This window comes from Gymnoscopelus microlampas (genome assembly GCF_963454915.1).
Source record: "Gymnoscopelus microlampas genome assembly, chromosome: 9".
NCBI classification, from domain to species: domain Eukaryota; kingdom Metazoa; phylum Chordata; class Actinopteri; order Myctophiformes; family Myctophidae; genus Gymnoscopelus; species Gymnoscopelus microlampas.
Window position 1 is genome coordinate 26,496,180 of NC_139946.1, and position 21,901 is coordinate 26,518,080.

A 21,901-nucleotide genomic window follows, 5' to 3' on the forward strand; every position below is an offset into this window, starting at 1 on the left:
TTTGTAACAAGTCCAGGTTTACAGCCTCTCACTTCATTGTGGTACACAGTTCACACTATCAATGCTGCATGTACAACCGCGCCTTGATTTATAGCCTACTTCAAGTGTCGCGCACTGAAAATAGCCGATCTACAAGCTCGCAAAGTGTTGCACTGTGATACATCGTGAGCTTGTAGATCTTCTATTTCCGGTAGTATAAGTTAAGCATTAGTGAACTTTGTGCATACCTTTCACTTCTCACCGCCCAGTCGGTCAGTCTGGATGTCTGTCAGTGAATAGGAAACAGAACACACCCTCTGCCACACGGCTCACAGGGAGATGAGGGGTGAATTGAGCTGCGAGCTCACTAAGAGGCTGACAATGCAGAGGAATATTATGACCTGGTCCTGGGGAGTGCAGTGGTGGTTTCTGCTCTACTGGGCTTTGTTTTGCCATGGCGTTACTGGGCAAAGCTCGCTGCAGAAACCCTCCAGATCTTGGCATGGTTTTCATCTCCCACCGAACCATGAGAGAGGCAGCGGTCCCTGGCACCAGAAACCACACATCCATAAAACTTACTGCGATCCTTCAGTCAACAATCACACAGCAGGCGACATCACTCAGGTAATGCAGCTCTTCAGAATGTACCCCCCCCCAGGCTTTACTGCACCTCTGCTGGCTTTAACTTTGAGAGTGTGTAAAAATAGACCTTTAGGCTATTGTCATTTACTATATTACACTATATATTACTATATTATACAATTTCATCCAATCAGGAGAGAGAACTGAAACAGGATACAGGATAAACAAGTGAAATTGCAAGCGATGACAAAGAAATGAGCAGACAAATTACAAACTGGAATGCTATCAAATTTAAGTTTTGATAGCAAATTTAAAACATTTAGAATGGGTACTCTGTCCCGGTTGGATTACATTTTGTCAATGAGTATCATAAATTGAAACAAATTGTTAATTTTATTCTGGGCCACACTGCCTTCCAGGCATGAGTCCCCAAAGTGTTCCCTGCCACTCTCCATTCGACTGTTGGTTTAACAAATGGCACACCCTAATTCACATACTGTATCTTATGCATTCAAGCACAGTGTACTTTCATGACAACAAAACAAGTCATGTTTCTGACCACTGAATATATTTAGCTGGAAGAGGCCTCCACTGAGCAGATGAATCTTAGATCACTAGTTCTCAACGTTGGGTCCGGGGATCACCAAATACACTCTAGGATTTGTAACCCTAAGGAATGCACATATGGAACCAAATGGACCAGAGCCATTAGGTTCCATTTGTGCACTATAGAGTTAACACTGAGGATTTTATAGTGTAGATTGGGGTCCCAGAGATACAAATACATTTAAAAAGAAAGTATCAAATGGGTCCATGGCCTATAATGTATGTTCTTGAAATTCAGACAAAGACAAATATTGTACTTTTGACGCTATATCTATAGGAAGGTAAAAGTACATTATGAACTGGAAAATCTTTGAAATTTTCAATGCAGCAGTGCATTGATTTGTACTTGAATACTGAAAAGTATTTTCAAAAGCAAGTACTACAGTATTTCAACTCAAGTACATATTCCTCTACAAGCTTTCACTTGTAGCGGAATAATATTTGACCAGCCAGGAGTATCTATTTTTTGACTCACGTACTGGGGTTGAGTACTTTGTTCACCACTGAGTCTGATCAACCTTGTGTGTGTGTCCATACAGAGGTGTGGTGCTGGGTTCTACAGAGAGTGGAGCGGTCCTCATAGGGGTCAGTGTGTGCCTTGTAGCTGTAACGGCCTATCCAAGGAATGTGATGAACATACAGGGAACTGTATGGTGGGTCGTCACACACACGCACGCACGCACGCACGCACGCACGCACGCACGCACGCACGCACGCACGCACACACACACACACACACACGCAGACACACGTAGGGCTACGCTACGGTTTGGTTTCAGATAAGGTTCTCAGAACCTAATTTGGGCCCTGCTCAGGAGGTGCTAATAACCTTGAGTTATGGGAACCCACAATGCAGAACTTACAGCCTACTCACTTACAGTATGCTCACAACTCGTCGCAACCCGACTAGTTGTGAGCTTGTAGATGTCGCTAAACTGAACATATACATTGTGTGTCTGGTCTGGTTGGCTTCCAGAAGTGTCGGTTTAATACTGCTGGAGATCGATGTGAGCGATGTAAAGAAGGATACCACGGCAGCGCGTCTGGGAGGACCTGTCGGCCCTGTCTCTGCCCCACTGCATGGAACAAGTCAGTTAATATTCACCTGTCAATCTAATCCATTTGATTCACATTCTACACTTGTCGAATAGTGAGCATGAGTCTGGTTTATCCCATTAAGACCTGAGGCCGATTCTACAAATGTCTTCTAAATCAGTTTTCTGAAAAACCTATGTTGCTAGATCACTAGATCAGTGGTTCTCTTTTTTTGTTATTACATTTTAATTGAAGATCAGTGGTTCTCAAACCTTTTCATGTTAAGAGTTAGTTAAAAATGTTTGCTTTAAATATATATTCAAAGATTTGCACATATGTTCATATATAGCTAAAATCAAAAAAATACACTTGAATGGGTTATTCACCATGTTCACTAACTAATATATATGTGTTGGATATTTAGCAGTCAAGAGAGACTTTTAAATAGCAGATCTACAAGCTTACGCTGCATCGCAACAACGAGTACATAGCCCTGAGGGACCCCGGTAAACTATAGGGCCTACATAGGGTTTAAGTGATTAAATTAACACTTTGGAATTCACTGTGTATGTTGCGTGAAGTTATGATTCCTTTTCTGAAGTGTTGTAATATAAAATGCCAACAGACAAAACGTTATTGCTGAAGCTTATGGGTTCTTGTTTTGTGTCTAGTTTTGCGTTGGCCTGTCTGGATGTGGGTTCTGGTGTGGTGGAATGCTTGTGTAAACAAGGTTATCATGGAGCCACATGTGACAGGTGTGTTTGTCATTTTATAGCAACTCACTCACAACCAAACACAAATAGCATGTAACATTTCACCATGGTCAGTAGATCATATTTTTTTTATTTTGTCCCTTATAACAGTGGTTCTCAATCTTTCCAGGCTGTGATCCCCCAAAATAATCATATTTGAACTGGGGACCCCCCACCCTAACACTTGGAATTGTAGGAGTTGAGGCATTCAATTTAGTTTGACTCGGTTTCACAGATAAATGTTGTGAAAATAGCAGATCTAAAAGCTCACAACGCCTCGCAACGCGAGTCGTTGTGAGCTTGTAGATATTATTTGACAATTTGGTCAATATTTAACCAGTTTTTATAGTATAGTTTGATAACTTTTGATGCAGTAATGGTCTTTTTTTCTTTTATTAAATGTTTTTGAGGTATTAAAAGGTCTTAAATGTCACTTCACTGTCATCTTCACTGTCATGGGTCGGGACCCGATCCACAGGTTGAGAACCACTGCCTTTTAATTTTGGTCAAGCTATTGTCAAAACATATGTGTCATATCCCTATCACTGGATTTATCTCAGTTCCATAGCAAGCATTTGTTTTTTTTTCGTTCTCCATTGTCTGTTAGGTGTGCTTCTGGTTACCATGGTAATCCAAAGGCATATGGAGGCAACTGCCAGCCTTGCCACTGCAGTGATGGGACCTCTAACATCTGTGATACTCTGACAGGCAGTAAGTGCATACTTCTCTCACAAGGATAGAAAGTATAATAATTATCTAGTTTTTATATACTTGGGTAAACTTATGTGGTAAGCTACTGTGTACTGTACTGATCTGTTTGGCATCGTTTGTAAAGTATTTGATCCAAATAATAAGTTATATTAGCTAAACACCATACAGCTGTTAGTGTGCTATCTAACGTTGGTTGTTTAGGCCTATACCTACTGTACAGATGAATCACTTAGATGGCAACACCTGCTGTCATTAACAGATTACCATCCTAAATACCACACAGTGATGCATTTAATTAGATCACATTTTCTTCAAATGTTGCTGTCATTGTTTAATGTTTTATGAAATACGTTACGTACATAAATATTGTCACACAACCATGTATTTAAGTCTATTTAATAATGGGAATCATTTTATTAGGAAAAAAAACAAGCAATACTTTATCATATGACAAATAGCCAAAATAACAGTATTTTCCCTTGTGGTCAAGACATACCAATATGGCAGTCAAGTAACGTTATAGCCAACGTTATAGACCTATCATAGATGACGATGTAGCGAGTGGCCGTAACTGAATGGATTGAGAGGCCTCTTTTTTGCCTCCCGGTCCGCGGCTTTGTGTCGAAATGTTTCTGAGCAAGACCCATCAGTTGGGCGAAGTTGAAACTGAAATTCCACCGCCACTACAAAGGTCTCCCTTTCCTTTCTATCATTATGTTATCCATTCGCTCTATGTAGATCAGTGATAGTAACTATTCTGATTCCTGTCATGTTTTGTTTTTGATAGAGTGCATAACATCTGGTGCCAATGGCTCTGGTGACCACTGCCTCCATGGTTTGTCTGCTTTCTGCATTTGTCTACACTACACTCACATCATGTCACCTCCCTGCCTGAGATTGAAAAACCAAACCCTGAAGCTGGTTTAGACCTGTTCTCAATCTCTTTAAGCTTTCTTTTTGTCATCATTGGGCATTCTAGTCCATGATGCTATATCAGTTGTGCTCAAACCTTTTCATGCCATGGACCCCCAAAATTATATGTATTTGGCCGGGGACCCCATCTCAAAATAAGAAGCAAAGATTTGAGTAAAGAATGTTTGCTTTAAAAATATATGTATATTCAAAGAATTTTCACAATTAAAAATAAATAGCATATAATTTTGCATATCTGCTATTTTTGAAAACGACACACTCATATACAGATAGCTAAAATCTAAAATGAAACCGATGCTTTCCCGGATTGAATGGGTTAAATTTCTCTTTGTGGATGGATAGATTGTGATAACTGCAGCCTTACCTTCCTGGATGACCTAGAGGGCATGGATGATGAAATGGCTTGGCTGAAGAAACAGCTGCAGAATATCAGCCAAAGCGCTGTCTCTCTAACGATGCTTAACAGGCTGCAGACTAACATCTCTGAAACCAAGGTAAGCCCATTCATCCATGGACCTGTGCAATGCAGCCAACCTTGATATAAATTATACATCAATAGTGGTCTTTAGCTCTATTTTCCTCTCTCTTTAGTAAAGAGGAAGTAAGTCAGGATACCAATTTTATCTAATTAGGAGAGAGAACCTCACAGTGATCAATTGTCAGTTTTAATTTTGGTGCGTTCGAAAATACAGCACTGAGCGCACTGGCCAATACAAACTAATAGGCGAGTGTGCTCCGGTGCGTAATTTCCGAACGCAAGTAGTGTTACATTTTTGTGTTCCAGTTCCAATTTTGTCTGCTCCTTTATTTTAAACACTAACAATTTAGCTTAGCCTGTTTCGGTTTCCACACACTCCACACGTCACAGACTCTTATCCCTTCTGCCTCCCAAACTGTGGAAAAAACTCCCCATTGCAGTTAGAACTGCAGACTAGCTCTCAATTTTCTGCCGTAGTCGATGACTCACCTCTGACTCACCTCTTCTTTTTTTTAAAAAGATATTTTAGGGGGCTTTTTTTGGCCTCTATTTATAGTTGAACAGTATAACAGACAGGGAACAGGAGGAGAGAGATGGGGAGAGACATGCAGCAAAGTTCGTCGGGAACGGGACTCGAACCCGCGATGCGCTGCCAGGCCACACCGAAAGCCCAGGCGCTCGGACCACTACACCAGTCGTCGATGTAGCTCTTAGTCCTTGTTGTAGGACTTGCCCTAGCCTTGATGACCATGCAGTCTTATGCAAAGGTTAATATGTCATTTAGTTAGCATGTTATTTAGACAGATGCCAGGTTCATTTGTTGACCTGGTATACTATAGTAGTATAGTTTGAATAGTTTCAATGTACGTGTAAGACCCGTCCCATCCCATGCGTAGTAGACTAGTAGTACTCTGGGTGGGGCCTGGGTTCGTTTTAATGAAATGGCGCGACTACCTGTGGACCCAACATGAATTATATTATTACCATACATGAATTCTCTGTGAGCTATGACACAACAGGGTTACTTTAACTTTAACTACCAAACGTAGGTAGGGATATTTATTTAGCACAAAAAAACAAGTGTCAATTCAGTATAAAATAAAGAATAAAATCAAAATGATTCAGAATGTGAATAAACACAAAATATGAACAACAGGTCACACACAAAAATGGGCCACACTCACACACACACACACACACACACACACACACACCCGCGAGCTTGCGCACACACACACACACACACGCGCGCGCGCACACACACACACACACACACACACACACACACACACACACACACACACACACACACACACACACACACACACACACACGACTGCAACTCAAAGTCCTTTAGTGACCCTAACTGAACACTCGTTGCAGGCCTGAGTCGTGGCTTGGGTGAGGCCTACAAACTGTAGTGGCCGCTTCACTTGTTCACACAAGCAGAAAAAAGATGCATGTGCACGGTACAGTACTCACAAGTCCAGGGATATGTTAGAAGAGGAATGGTGAGGGATAGCTGCGTGATGCCTGATGGGAGGAATGCAGCAAAGAGAACAGCAGGAAACACTCCAGAAGAAGAAACAGTAGGGACAGTCACTCTCCAGCACAGCAGGGCAAACTGTTCCAATGGAACTCTCGTGATGCTCACATTTGCCAGTATCCTGATTCCTGAAGCAAATACATCAGCTAATCAACAAGTTAATATACTAACTACTTCATGAAGAGATAGTGGTAGCTTAACCAATCACTTAGAATGCCAAGCTAATGCATTAACAACACAATAGAAAGCTATTTGATGTTGTGAAGGTGCTAATTGCTAATCGCGATTAGCATACACATGAACTGTTACAATCCAACAGTTATACAGCACAGAAACCATACACAGGCATCTATTTACCTCTTGCAGATCAATAAAGTTCACACCACAGGATAACTGGTCGTTAACCAAGGTTACAAACTCTTATTTCTCCACACAGGATACACTGATTTAAAGATGTGACTTCTCACTCTGTCTGTCTATGCTAGAATGACTGATTATCTGATTAGGAACACCTGTTCCCTAGCAGGCTTTCAGAACCCACCCAAAACAAAAGAAACATAAGATTAGTGTGAGCCGACTACACTCATGTGCTGGACTATGCACATTTCAAACAAACTATGCCCTTCTGCACTGATTATACGGTTTTAACTCAAAGGACTATACATTTGTTTCTTGTTTTTTAATACATGGCATCCTTCCATATATTTACCATATTTTAACCAGATTTAATGAATTCAGTCTTTTTAGAATAATGTTTTAAATGTATAAATCTATTTATTTATTGCATCAATTTGAGCCAGTAGTCTAAATGAATTATGGAATGAGTTTTAGCCAGGACTACATACATATTATTTATTTTTTGATATTATAATGTTTAGACTGATGAGGTTTTACCTATGTAATAAATTGTACATTTTAAATTGTCTCCTGATTGGATACAATTGATATTCCGATGTAAAACTTTATTTTCTGTTTACTAAAGAGCTGGAGAGCCAGCTACTGAAAAAAACACTCTATAGCAATGATTAATATTGTACAATAAAGAAAGACATATCACTTACACCCCCTTAGGTTGGATAATAACAGACGGCCCTATTCTGGGCGCCGTCTTACCCATTATCCCTAAACTTCTTTGCCATTTTTTACTATTTTGAAAAACATTTTCAAATAGTTGAAATAGCAAATCTACAAGCTCACAATGTGTCGATGTAGATTGGCTATTTGAACTACTTGAAAATGTTTTTCAAAATAGTAAAAAATGGCAAAGAAGTTTAGGGATAATGGGTAAGGCACTGGCGAAATAGCCTTACCCCTTATCCCTAAACCTTTTTGCCATTTTTTACTATTTTGAAAAACATAAATAGTTCAAATAGACGATCTACAAGCTCACAGCATGTCAATGCAGATCGGCTAGTTGAACTACTTTTAAATGTTTTTCAAAATAATAAAATATGGCTAATAAGTTTAGGCCACGCAAGTCGCAAGATAGGGCCCTAGATCTCTGTTTGATGCTGTGTGTTCTTGCATGTTGCAGGTTGTGGTTGGGAAGTACATTGGTGCTGTGAACGCTCTGCTGCCAACATCTGAACAGCTGGAAGCAGACGTGGACCTGGTCAGCGACGACCTGACTCAGCTCACAGACAAGGTAGCCTTACAAAATACAACAGTGGTTCTCAAAATGTTTATTTTAATGTCAAGAACCCGCAAATTGTATGTATTTGGCTACGGACCCCATCTGAAAAGAAAGGATACAGATACAGTCAAAATCTTTTGAAGGTAGCCAATACTTCAAATTTTGAATACAGGGATTTTACTTCTTCCACCACTGGGAACTCACCACTTTTCAGCCTCTAGATGGCCTCCCTGTCCAATATGCTGTCCAGGATGTACAGTAGGAACTCTCAGGACTGAATCAATTTTTTTTGTTGAGATAATCTATTTTATGATATCGCTGGTGTCGTGTAGAAACCTTGTATCTCCATATTTCATCCGTTTATGTTTGTTTATACTTTATCAGATGACAGTGTCTTTCGGAAATCTACAAGCTCACAAAACGTGCTGTGGGCTTGTAGATCGGTTATGTTCGCTCAGAAGTTTTGGCCTGAAATTCAATGCCCAAAATAGAAACACCAGGTTGAAAGTGGTTAAGTCTATCTGTGGGTTTTATACATATGTAACCAATGAAAAGTATTCCTATTAACAAGCACTTGTGACTGAATAATAACTACATTGGATCCATTGGAACACAGGTTATTTTTTCCTTTTCCTGAAAACGGTCTTGGACACTGGTTTCCACCCGACACCCGATACAAAGGCTTTCTTTTCAGTATGGACTTTAGAGAGAGGTCATATGCCACAGTTCACCTGATAACACAATACTTGATATATTGTTTTTATTTGGTAATATTGGTATCATCTCCTTCACAGATTCAGAAAACTGTACCAGGATCTGATAAGCTGGTGAAGAAAGTGAACAGGACAAAGGTGAAAGCAGGCGATCTTGTCTCTGAAGTTCAATCTCTCTCCATTCCAATACAAAGTATGTACAGCACAATCTCTCTCCAATCTAATACAAAGTATGTACAGCACAATCTCCATTCTAATACAAAGTGCAGTATGTATGTATGTATGTATGTATGTATGTATGTATGTATGTATGTATGTATGTATGTATGTATGTATGTATGTATGTATGTATGTATGTATGTATGTATGTATGTATGTATGTATGTATGTACAGTATGTATGTACAGTAACACATTGAAATCTAGAAAACAGCAGTGTCTCCACATTGTCAATTACACAGTGATTATCAGTCAGTGTGATGAGTGACCTCAGGACCGCATTTTACTGTTAACTGGCTTAAGCCATTGTGGAATATTTTAGACTAATGAAGTCAGATCATTTTGTTATACGACCTTCATGTGACAGAGGAAAGAAATCACTTTTTTTTGCCTTTGTGGCAAAGATATTGTCACCACTGTAATTATGTTTATTCCATTACACACAGAGTAATACCATATAGGAGAACCCTTCTTGGTTCCAGAAAGAACCTTTCAGACCAAGGTTCTTTAAGGAATCATTTATGTTCTTATAATCAGCTCTTTATAGAACCCTCAACCACTTAAACCCTACATTATAATATGCTTCATCGACCGATGTCCCAGGGATCTATAGGTCCTCTCCTTTTTTTCCCTTCTACACTTAAATGAGTTCGTAGAAAATTGCTAATAGATAGATGCTGTAGATCTGTTATTTTCGGTGAATGTTCACCTATACTAAGATCGCTTTAAGTGGTTAAAGGTGCCTCAACAATTGGTTCTTTGACACACAAAAAAAGGTTGAACCATATGAGGAACATGAAGAACCATTCACAAAATAAAATACTTCTATTTGTAGGTGATGGTTCTGGAACCACAGAACCATTTAAGAACCATTATTTCTGTGTTTACAGCTCTCCTGAAACAACTGAGTGAGTTGAAACCTGGGGATTCCAGTGCTGTTGATGCGAAGGATGCATCCAGAATGCTGACTGAGGTTCAGAAAATGCTGGAGGAAATGAGAGCCAATGACTGCACCACTCACACAGGAACCGCTGCCAACGAGCGAGAGATGGCACGCAAACGTAAGAGATATGGCTTTTTAATGGTCTGGCTCACTGGCATTCACTCTCTGGGTGATATATTATGTATGATGGCAGAATAATGGAAACAGTCTTGCTCAGTGCATCTCAAATATTTTCATGTCAAGGACCCCCCAAATTGATATGTAATTGGCCGCAGAACCCCATCTGAAAAGGTTTTGTGGCAGGGGGGACCCCCAGAGGAGAATCCGAAGGTTTATGTCTGCTGCCTCCATCTCGCGATGGAGACAGTTGAATGCAACGACGTCTGAGCTATCTCAAAACATTTACTTAAAGACTTAAAGGAGTAGTTCCCCTTAAAATTACTTATTCAATTACACACCACATGAAGTTTTTGTCGCATTACTAAGCCAATTATTTGATGACTGGCGGAGTCTCCAGTAGGAGACTCATAGAGTAGGAGACTGTGAGTGCTTCTAACCGATGACCCGGTCATCAAATTATCGGCTCAGGAATGCGACAAAAACAAAACAAACGCCACGAATTCAAGGCTTCATGGGGTGTGTAATTGATAGAAAATAAGCAATTTTTCGGGTGAACTACTCCTTTAAGTATAGTACTTGAGTACTGTGTTACTGTCGTTACAGTCCATAACTGTCATTAAAGGTCTTATATCTTATGTTATGTTATCTTATTCACTTCAGTATTGCAACAAATCAGGAACAACATGACAGCTCTTGCGGACATGAACCAGTCTTCAGCCAATGGGACCGCAGCCTCTCTGATGTCTGCTGGTTCTTCTCTGAGGGACCTGGCAGACATGCTGTCAAATGCACAGCTCACAGTGGACAGGAGCCTGGGGCTCAACTTGAACAGCGACACTATCCTACATGACCTGCTGGTAAATGGACTGGGGTTGCAACAGTTAATCGAACTAATTGATTTAATCTATTGTGAAAAAGTATTGAATTTAATGCAAAATAATTGATTGTGTTTTTTCTTTCTTCAAAATAGTGATTAAGTGGTTAATCACTAATCAGACTAATCAATTAAGTAAATTATTCAAAAAATCCATTCAAATGTTTTAATCTGCAAGAAGATAATCGATAGTTGCTGCCCTAAAATTGACTAAACGGTGACACAACACAACTGTCTCTAATAGGGCAGTGCAATAATCTTGTGATGCACAAAACAATATAGTGACACATTCTTTGCTCTGTCATCTGACAGAAACGCCGGGCTCAGCTGAGGAAGGAACGAGAAAAGATCCCTCCAATGGTTGGATTGACCAAAGATAAGTTAAGGAACGCTACAGAGCTCTATGGAATGCTTAAAGAAAGCAAAAAGGTAAAGTACTCCTCCTTCTAATAAAAAGAAATAGCAAAATAGCGGATCAACAAGCTCACAGCAACGAGTTTTGAGCTTGTAGATCAGCTATTTTTGCTATTAAGGACTTAAGACACCAAAGACACAAAAAGTATCTTTTGAGCCTCAAGGTAAAACGATTGGGAAAACAATGCTTTAAGCCATTGGTTCCTTCTCAACCTGTGGGTCGGGATCCCCAGGGGGATCCCTAGGGGGGTCAGAATACAGTGAAATGTAAATTTTTATTTATATATATATATATATATATATATATATATATATATATATATATATATATATATATATATATAATAAAAAAAGACCATTACTGCATCAAAAGTAATCAACAAACTATAATATAAAAACTCTCGCAACTATAAATAAAGGCTAAAAAGCTCCAAAACACATCTTTAAAAAAAACAAAAAAATATCAATTAATTTATAGAAAGAGGCAAAAAAAATAGAAAATAGCCGATCTACAAACTCACAACGCTTGGCAATGTGAAGTGTTGTGAGCTTGTAGATCTGCTATTTTCACAATATTTATCTGTGGAACCGAGTCAAACTAAATGTAATGCCTCAACTCCTATACATTCCAAGTGCTTGTCAGGGTGGGGGGTCGCCAGTTTACATTATGATTATTTTCGGGGGTCACAATCTGAAAAGGTTGAGAACCACTGGTTTAAGCGATCAAGCAAACATTTTGAGAATGGCTTCTGGCTTGAAAACAATTAAACTGTGTTTATATATATATGGCAGGAAGCGGAGCATCTTGCAGCTCAGCAGGACGGTGCTGAGATGAACCTCACTAAGAAGTTGAACAGAATCTTCCAAATTCTGGAAAAAGTGGACCTGGTCATCAAGGCAGAAGACCATGCAGAGGAATTGGACAGACTAGCAAGAGAACTCCAACTGTGCGTATAGAGTGTGGTTCTCAAACTTTTTCTCCCATACAAGATTTATGTTGTTAAAATGTTTTAAAAATACTCAAAACGTCAAGCTCACAACACGATGCGATGTGTTGTGAGCTTGTAGATCGGCTATTGTCACTACTTATTTTTTTATAAGACTATATCAAAATGGGGGTCCTTGAAATTAAATACAAACATTTCAGCCCTTTTTTGTGTTCACTTGATTTTCTTGTCTGTTATCTACAGAGGACTCCAGAAAGTGACCAACAGTTCCTCTGACCTGCTTAATGCTGTAGTGAGCAAGGGAGCTCACAGCAGCATTATAAGTGCCATAGAGGAGGCGGGCATGGCAGCAAATCAATCCAGAGTGGCTGCTGAGGAGGCTTTTAAGGTGATTGCATTCCCTCAGGTGACGTGAGATCCGCCTTTCCATCAATCACCAAAACGGACTAATCCTCTCTGTTGGTTGTTAACTAGTATGCACTAGAGCAGTGTTATGTTTTTGGGTCGATGACCTTTTTCAGGTTGTGATTTTGTAAAAAAAAAAAGAATTGTTTCAAACATAAAAAAACAAGTTAAATAATGTTCTCATAAATACAACAATCTCAACTAGCAAAAATAGAGTACAGTCACGCCTATGCAGCGGATTCTGCCAGTGCTTTCCAATGGGAATGGAGCGGGTTATTTTCGGAAATCCACAAATGGCAACAAACCGCTCCGTTCCCATTGTAAAGCATTGGCAGAATCCGCCACAAAGGCAAAATCAAAGTTCGATGTGACTGCACAGTTTGCATCCTACCGGGGAGACATCAGATTCTCTTTTGGGTCTGGAGCTGAAAAGTTTTTGGGAACCAGTGCACTACAGCAGCATATAAACCGGGCACTACAGCAGCATATAACCTGTGCACTACAGCAGCATATAACCCGTGCACTAGAGCAAACTTTTCAGGCCGTGACGCCCCAAATTAATCATATTTGAACTGGGGACCCCCCACCCTTAAAACTTACTTTTATTTGAGACGTATTAAAAAGGTCTTAAAAGTCCTTAAATTGTCAGTTTAGAAATGTGCAGATACCCTGTATACACTTACTGTATGTTGGTTTGTTTACTGTTGAGTGAGAAAACAATGTTGCACTTTAAGATAATCATCTGGGGACCCCACAACATCATTTGGGGACCATTGCGCTACAGCAGAATAATGTCATTTGTTTTATGTCTGTGTCGTTGCCATGCATCAGGATACTGTGCAGGGAGGTGTGGTCAAGCGGGCCAAGGAACTGAAAGACGATGCACACCGCATGCTCACCGAAGTCCAGAACACACCGGGTAACCTTCAAAGTAAATTAACTTAATCACATAAAGTCAGGGTTCCATTTGCTATAACTCTATGGGGGTAGGGGGCATTTAAGTCTCTGCTTTTGGTATCCGCCCCTCTGCTCATTCATTTTTATGGCCAGAGGGGATGTTTTATCCCTGCTTCTGGTCTGAATGAATTAAATACACACATTTCCTTTGTGAGCTTGGTGATTTTTGCTAATTGTTGCATGATAAGTGTATAGTGGTTCAGAAAATGTTCCCTATTCTTTTTTTTTTTTTAAACAAATTGAACCCTGCATAAAGCAGGTCAATGCAGTGGTTCTCAGGGTTCCTTGAAGGGGTTCCAAATGGACCCTTACAGGTCTGTAACAGTGAGACTGTACAAAGTGTACATTTGTACACTTGAATGAGTGCCTATTTGTACACTTGAAATTGAAAAGTTTGAGAACCACTGGTCTATTGACATTCAGAATATCTTTCATGTTATCTGAAGTCACGAAAAGGTGAAGATTTACATTGATTTCACTTTTTATTTTACACTATACATAGTGATATCAGATCAAGTTACCTCCCACACAAACAACATTGATCAGAGAAAGGAGAAAGGACGACTGCTGAGAAACGACATCCAACATGTCAGTGATGATCTGAATAAGATCAAAAGAGGTTAGTGAATTAGATTAGCATCACAGTATTTGAAATTACACCGTTTTGGACCTTTTTACAGCTGCCGTTTTGACTTGTGGTAGAAGACATTTTTTTTAAAATTTGATTTATTTGAAAAGCCATCACCACATGGTCACCGCAGTTCGAGGATAACACATCACAGAATAAGCACATCTGAAAGTCAGGGTGTGTTTCATTTGGGTGTTAACAGTAAAATAGCAACCTAAACGCAGTGGTGGAAAGTAACTAACTAGATTTACTCAAGTACTGTACATAAGTACAATTTTAGGTACTTTAGCTTTACTTGAGTATGTCCATTTTTCAATACTTTATACTTACTCCACTACATCTCAGGGGCAATACTTTTTACTATACTACATGTATTTTTCAGATTTGCTTACTAGTTACTTTGCAGTATGTAATATCTTTTGAATAGCCTAATTATAAGATGTGCTTAAGTGATTAATTATCAATAAATAGTCCAATATCATAATAATAAAAATATTTTGAATGCAGGACTTTTTCACGTAACAGAGTATTTTTTACACTGTGCTATTGCTACTTTTGCTTAAAGGTAGGGCAAATTATATTGTTTTCTTATTTTAACAAAACACTAATATCACTTGCCCTACCTTTGTCCAAAATGTGAATACTTCTTCCACCACTGCCAAACACAAGAGGCCCTAAAAGGCATGAACAGTTAACACGGGTTAACACTCAGAAACACTTCAATGGAACAATTACCAAGTCAGAACTAATGTTATTTATTTAGCTGTGTTTATGTCTGCTGTGAATTAAAATGGAAATTAAACAGTGTTCTGGGTGACTTGCCCAATTAAGTGGTTTCCCATCCCTGGGCTAGCTCTAGCTCATGTCCATAATATATCATATCTTTTGATCGCAGATGATACTGGGAGCCTACTAGACGCTGCCAAGGCAGCTGTCTCTGCTTCTAATGCCACTATCAATTCAGTGACAGTCAGACTGAGGACAATCACTCAAGAAGTTGGTAAAATAAGTCTTCCTGATGCCAGTCCAAATGTAGATGGCATTCTGAGTGATGCAGATCATGCATGTGAGTATTCAAGTCTGGAAATATAAAGCCTGTTTTAATTATCTCACGTACGTGTCATAGTTTTATATTTTGTCTTGACTTTTTGAATAGTGAAGAGCTTGTTGAGTGAAACACTCCCTACCTTGAACAAGACGTTTGCACAGACTCAGGATCTTAGTAACCAGGCGCCCCCTGCTGCCAATCTGACAGAAAGCATCAGAAGAATCAAAGACATCATACAAGAGACAAGAACCTTTGTCAACAGGGTGATATATCATCTCTAACTTGTTTAGCCACCTGACTTTGATATTTCATATTCATACGCATTTTGACTGACCACTGTACTGCCCTCCCTCAGCTTTCGCTTGCCACCACATTCAATGGAAAGGGCCATGTTGAACTTCGTCCTCCGAGCAACATCGAGGACGTGAAGGCGTTCACAGCTGTCGACTTACTTCTCAATCGCCACCCGAAAGAGCCTTCCAAGGCTGAGGGCAGGCGGCGGCGAAGGCAAGACAGGCGCCACGATTCTAACGCCTTTGTTTTCTACCTGGGCAACAAGGATGTGAGTGGCTGTCATCAGAGTCTGTCTCTTATCTTAAAGATAACAAGATAAAGAAAGACTCCATGAGTAGAAATACAGGACAAGTTGTTTAGATCAGTGATTCTCAACTTTTTTTATTTCCATAGAAATGTAATTTGGCCAATATTGAGCACAGGCTACACTCACAGCTGATGGAGTAGGTTTACACTGTAAAATCCCTATAACTATTCTCTGCAGAGTATACAATACAAATGGGCCAACAGGTCCATTTGGTTCCATTTGTATACTCGCATTTGTATCTATCGTCTCGTACCTATCAATCATTTCAATGTGGTCCCCCTGGAAACCCCTCAAGGACCCCCGGGGGCCCTCCGACCCCATGTCGAGAACCCATGGTAGACTGAAGGATTAATGATCTGATCATTGGGTGTGGCTTGTTTCTGTCCTTGTCTTTCAGTCTGCTGGAGACTACATTGGAATGGCCATCAGAAACAACATACTGGTGTGTGTCTACAAACTGGGAGGAATTGTCCATAAGGTGGAAGCCAGCAAAATCATCACGACCAACAGTGTGAACTCAACAGATTTTGACAGAGTTGTCTTTAGGAGGTGAGCTGTGTCATTCATGGTCAATTTGGGCTGAGTGCGCACACATCTATCGGTGCCTTTGATTAAGTGAGTCTTTAAAGGAGCACTTCATCCATTTTCAACCTTATCTAACCTTAGCTAATCTTATAATGAACTAATGTTCAATGTAAGAAATGAACTAATGTTCAATGTAAGATGGCACCATTTGTGTCAACTCACTCTGTGTCTCAGAGGTGGGCTGTGGACAGTTCAGAAACCTGCTTACCAATGACATCATTGATGGGGATTCCAAGTTAATAGAAACTACAGCCTTTCTATTCCTGGAAAGCATGCTGAAATACTGTAGAAGACATTGTACTGGCATCAAATTCTATATATTTTTTTGTGTGAAATCTTGTTTGAAATTACCACCGATGATGTCATTGGAGGAAACTGATGATATCATTAGAGTAAGGTTTCTGAACTGTCTATATCCCACCTCTACGACACATAGTAGACAGAAATGGTCCCATCTTATAATCAACAATTGTGAGGAGAAGATAATGTTGAAAATGGGTGCTCCTTTATGTAGAACGTAATCCCTTTTGTGTGGCAACATTTCCCTTAGGGTTTACCAAGACGCAGAAGTTAATATGACTCAGAACTTCACATCACCAAAACCCATCCATCTACCTCTCAAGAAGAACCTCCCAAACACGGCCATCGCTGTTCTGGATCTGAACCCGGACAATGTGGTCTTCTACGTGGGTGGTCATCCGGACGACTTCACTGTAATCTTTCATCATCACTATTACAATGTTTCAACTGCTTTTTGACCATGCCTGTCATGTCTCTGCACTCTGCCACCGTGCTTTCTATATGAGCTAAAATGAAGATGTACTTTGTCTCTTATTTAATTTGATGACCAGCGGACCGGTAGGCAGCGGTTCCGGTAGGAGACTCTTTGTGCAAATTATTGGCTTAGGAATGCGGCAAAAATAAAAAAAATATCCATGAATTCAAGTCTCCATGGGGTGACTAATCGATAGAAAAAAAGTCATTTTTGGAGGGAACTATGCCTTTAAGTTGATTAACCACAGTTTAATCATTGTACGATAAATAGTGAAAACAGGCCTACCTTTATAAGCTCACAACGATCTGCTTGATCTGCTATTTTTTTTATCTTTTTGAAAACGTAGGGGGTTTGGAAACCCTGGTTTTGGAAAATAACATAATGACATGCCCAAGGAAGATGGTTTTAACCCATCTTACATATTTTGCTGTGTCTTGTCTCCAGCCTCCGGTGGAGCTGCGTTACCCCAAGTACCGTGGAGCCATGAAACTGTCCTCTGTGAATGATCATCGCCTTTGCCTGTTCAACTATAAGACTGTGGTCAACCTCACTGATGACCAGCCTTACGTCAAGTAAGTTAACTCTGAAAATGGTATTGAGTGTATAATGCTAATTGTGGTGGAATGCGACACATACTGTACTGTACATATTGTGACACACTTTTATGTTGAGTTGAATGACTGGCATTCAGTGATGGACAGTAACTACATGTAAGTACACTTTTATTTTACTGAAGTGTTTCTATTTTTACAGTATTCCAGTATAGTTCTGCTGCACTACATTTCTCAGAGGCAAATATTGTACTTTTTACTCCACTACAATCATTTGAAAACTTTAGTAACTAGTTTCTTTGTTGCTTTACATTGTTAATACAAAACATACATTAACCATTTAACCAATGTGAAACAGGGACATTCTGCACAAGGAGTACTTTTACTTTTGATACTCAGTATATTTGGATGCCAATACTGCACTTTTACTCAGGTAACATTTTTATATAGGACTGAGTAAGGGCTACTTTTACTTCTTCTACCACTGCTGACATTTCCATCCTTTTTGCACAGGCTAACCCAGTCAGAGGTATCCGATTACTATGAAGGGACTGGTTACCGCATGGCGCTCACAAGTAACCCAGACAAGATAAAGAGAAGACTGTTCAAGTTCACCATAAAGAGCCGGGAGTCAAATGCCTTGTTATTCTACATAGGAAATGATGTATGATGATTCTCCTTTAACAGTTGCTATTTCTATTTTTCTAAACTTTAGCAATATATACATATAAAAAGATGAGTTTGAAACATAAAAATATAATAATAATAAGTATATAAAACAAAACTATAAAGACTTCTGTTTATACATTAGAAATCCTTAAACCATGTATGATGTTTTAAATGGGTATGACCAAACTCTCAACAAAGCAATATTCAAAGGCTATTAATTTACGACAATATATAGATTTTACCAAAATGGTGACCGACCGTTGTGGCCTATTTTGGTCAACATTAATTGATCAGTACTTTTATGGTCAGGTGTATCAAGTTTCACCATTAATATCTATTATCTACTTATTTATGTTTCCATCTTTCATTCAGGATTCATACTTCTGCGTCCTAGTGGAGAAAGGCCACCTCGTTCTGCAAGGAAGACAAGCAGGCCGAGCACTCAAGGCTCAGAGCAGTGGAAATGTGTCACTTTATGTAAGATCATAGAACAGTTTGAAACATTTTTTTTCATGTTGAATCAACCCACATATTTTCAAGTGAAAACTATTTACATTTACGTATTTTTCACTCACTACAAGTTTTATACCTTCTAACCGTAAATGATCCTTATGGTGTTAGAAATTAATTTCAAACTTTACTGGATATTTACCGAATCTCCTTTCCCAGGGCAGTACTTTTATAATCGAGATGGATAAAAGGTTTACTATATATTATGGAGAATATGGACGTGAAGAAAACATATCCACAAACTACGTTGCATCGCGCTACAAAAATTACTATGTCGGTGGCCTACCAACACAGCTCAGGGAGAGGTAATTCAACATGAACTCAGTAATCAAAGATTTACACGGGGGCTTTCCTATTTGATCTAGATATGTATTTATCTGTGTGATTCTTGTAGGGATAACATCACTGCTCCGGCACTGAGGGGATGTGTTGATCGGTGGAGGGTAGACGGCCTCTATGTGGAGTATAACAGGACCATTGGAGTCAGCGTTGGATGTCCAGTTGCACTGCTGGTAAACTAACTCTAGGAAATGTACCATGGTTCATGATTATAGTCATGTGTGCATTTTAGACCATTTTATAACATTTGCTACAAGATTGTAGATCTGCTTGTAGATCTTTCTATGTTCGCCTATTAAAGGTTTCATGACGTTCAGTTTTACCACATTAAAAGTCTTTGTCATGGTCCTTCAAACGTGTATAGAAAGTTTTAACAAAAAATTCCACTCCATTGATCCATGGCAGGTGTTTTTCTCTCACATTTCTAAAGCCTTTTCAACTGCAATGAAAAAATAAATCTTTGCCTGCGGGTGTCGCTGGTGAGGGATTTTGCCTGTCAATCATCGCCTCTGCTCCGCCCCCCCAAAGGAAAGGATAGGGGAGGGGAGGGGCGAGGAGGAGAGTGGGCGGGATTAATCGACAGTGACCTCACTGTCGAAGGGCCAAGCTCAGATTACTTTTCAGCCTAATTATTCAGAAAACCCCAGACCACAGAAAATCCACTGAATGTTCAAAGTTCAGATTTTTTGGGTGTAATTGAGGTCTTAAAAAAACCCCAAAAAACATAAAAAATAAAAAAAGTGAAAATGAATGTCATAGAACCTGGTCTGTGTCTCATAGGAGGGCTGTGGACAGTCCAGAAACCCGTCTACCAGTGACATCATCGTTTGGCATGATTTTTTTTTCCAACAAGATTTCACATTTTTTATTTAGATTTTTATTAACACAAGAGCAATGGCTTCTTTTATTGCATTGCAACTTTCCAGGAATAGAAAGCCTGTAGTTTCTATTAGCTTGGATTCCCCATTGATTATGTCACTGGTAGACGGGTTTCTGAACTGTCCACAGCCCTCCTCTGAGACACAGACAGAGTAGAAAAAAATGGTACCATTTTATCATGAGTATTAGTGAGGACCAATTATATGAAGATAGGTTGAAAATCGGTGAAGTCGTCCTTTAAGATATGCCCAGAATAGAGACACTAGGTTGCATGTGGTTAATAATATTCAGACCAATTCTAAATGCTCACACTAGTGATGCTTGTATGTGTTTGGATTTCACTGTTGTGTAAATATTGGATATCCAGTGTGTTGAGTGTTGATTGTATATTGCAGGGTGTTCATGAATCGGCCTTTAAATCTGGTGGCTCCCTCTCTCTGAATTCCACGGGTCTCTCAAGCCAGCGTCCAGCCATGGTCTCCCTGGGGTTCAGGAGCACAGAGAAACATGGTGCTCTTCTCAGGACCACGTATCAGGTGAAAGCTGCCACATCCATCCTCAGGACCCTTAATAAGGAGTCCATTTGGTTCCATTTTGTACACTGTCAGAGTTACAGTGACAGTTACAAACAGTTAATGTAAGGAGGGTCCATATGGAACACCCCTCCCCCATGAAACCCTGACCGACTTTTAGAGCCACTGAACTATAATCTGTAGTGGGATATGACATAATTTCATTCAATATCATTACTTTTGTTGTTTTTATCCTTTCCTAGGATTCTGACTTTCAGCTGTCATTGACAGATGGCTACGTAGTATTTAATTATGATAGCCAGGCCTTGAAATCACGCAAAATGTACAATGATGGAAGGTGGCACTTCTTGTCTGCAGGGAAATATGACACAGGGTAAGTGAAATGTCTCCTCCCAATGTTGTCAACATTTGTACCTTTTTAAACAAAACAAAACCCATTGCTGCTATATAATGAGTGAATCCCACTGCTCTTTGACACACAATACACTCTGTACTTGACCAAATGTCGCTGTGATTTTCTCAGGCTGGAGTTGAGAGTGGATAATGTAGATATGGGTCAGCAGCAACCGCACAAAGTCAAGCCCAGAACACATGAGCTAACTTTGGCAGGAGAGACCTTCAAGGGCTGCATGGCTAACCTTTACACAAGGTTTGGTTAAAGTTACTTTTCCTTGTTTCTGAATGGTATAGATGTACAGTACTGTAATGCCTAATTTAAGCTCTTGAGTCTGTCATGCAACTTTGTAGAAGAGTTCCATGTTCACAATTCACGACACACTGTGAAGCTTGTAAACGAGCTATTCCTGGCACGTGACACGGTTGTACGACAAATTATAAATCAGGCTTGATGGTGTGTTTTGTCCGAAAATAGCTGATGGTCTAAAAATAGTTTCTTTTTTTCATGAATACATGAATACATTTGTTGCGTAATAGAAGT

At 39.6% G+C, this 21,901-nt stretch overlaps 1 protein-coding gene across 1 annotated transcript; it reads left to right on the forward strand.

Annotated features, from left to right (window-relative positions):
- Positions 1-433: 433 nt before the first annotated feature.
- On the forward strand, positions 434-21,623 carry LOC311051485 (laminin subunit alpha-3-like; the record flags this gene model as incomplete). Its single annotated transcript, XM_084066064.1, has 25 exons — positions 434-603; positions 2,144-2,256; positions 4,941-5,092; positions 8,157-8,267; positions 9,050-9,161; positions 10,077-10,247; positions 10,910-11,106; positions 11,436-11,552; positions 12,330-12,484; positions 12,728-12,890; positions 13,721-13,808; positions 14,349-14,465; positions 15,370-15,540; positions 15,631-15,785; positions 15,878-16,084; positions 16,521-16,672; positions 17,259-17,421; positions 17,928-18,055; positions 18,548-18,698; positions 19,076-19,180; positions 19,373-19,518; positions 19,608-19,725; positions 20,827-20,967; positions 21,207-21,337; positions 21,488-21,623. The coding sequence occupies 25 exons, from the start codon at positions 434-436 to the stop codon at positions 21,621-21,623; spliced, it is 3,570 nt and encodes a 1,189-aa protein (XP_083922190.1).
- Positions 21,624-21,901: the final 278 nt, after the last annotated feature.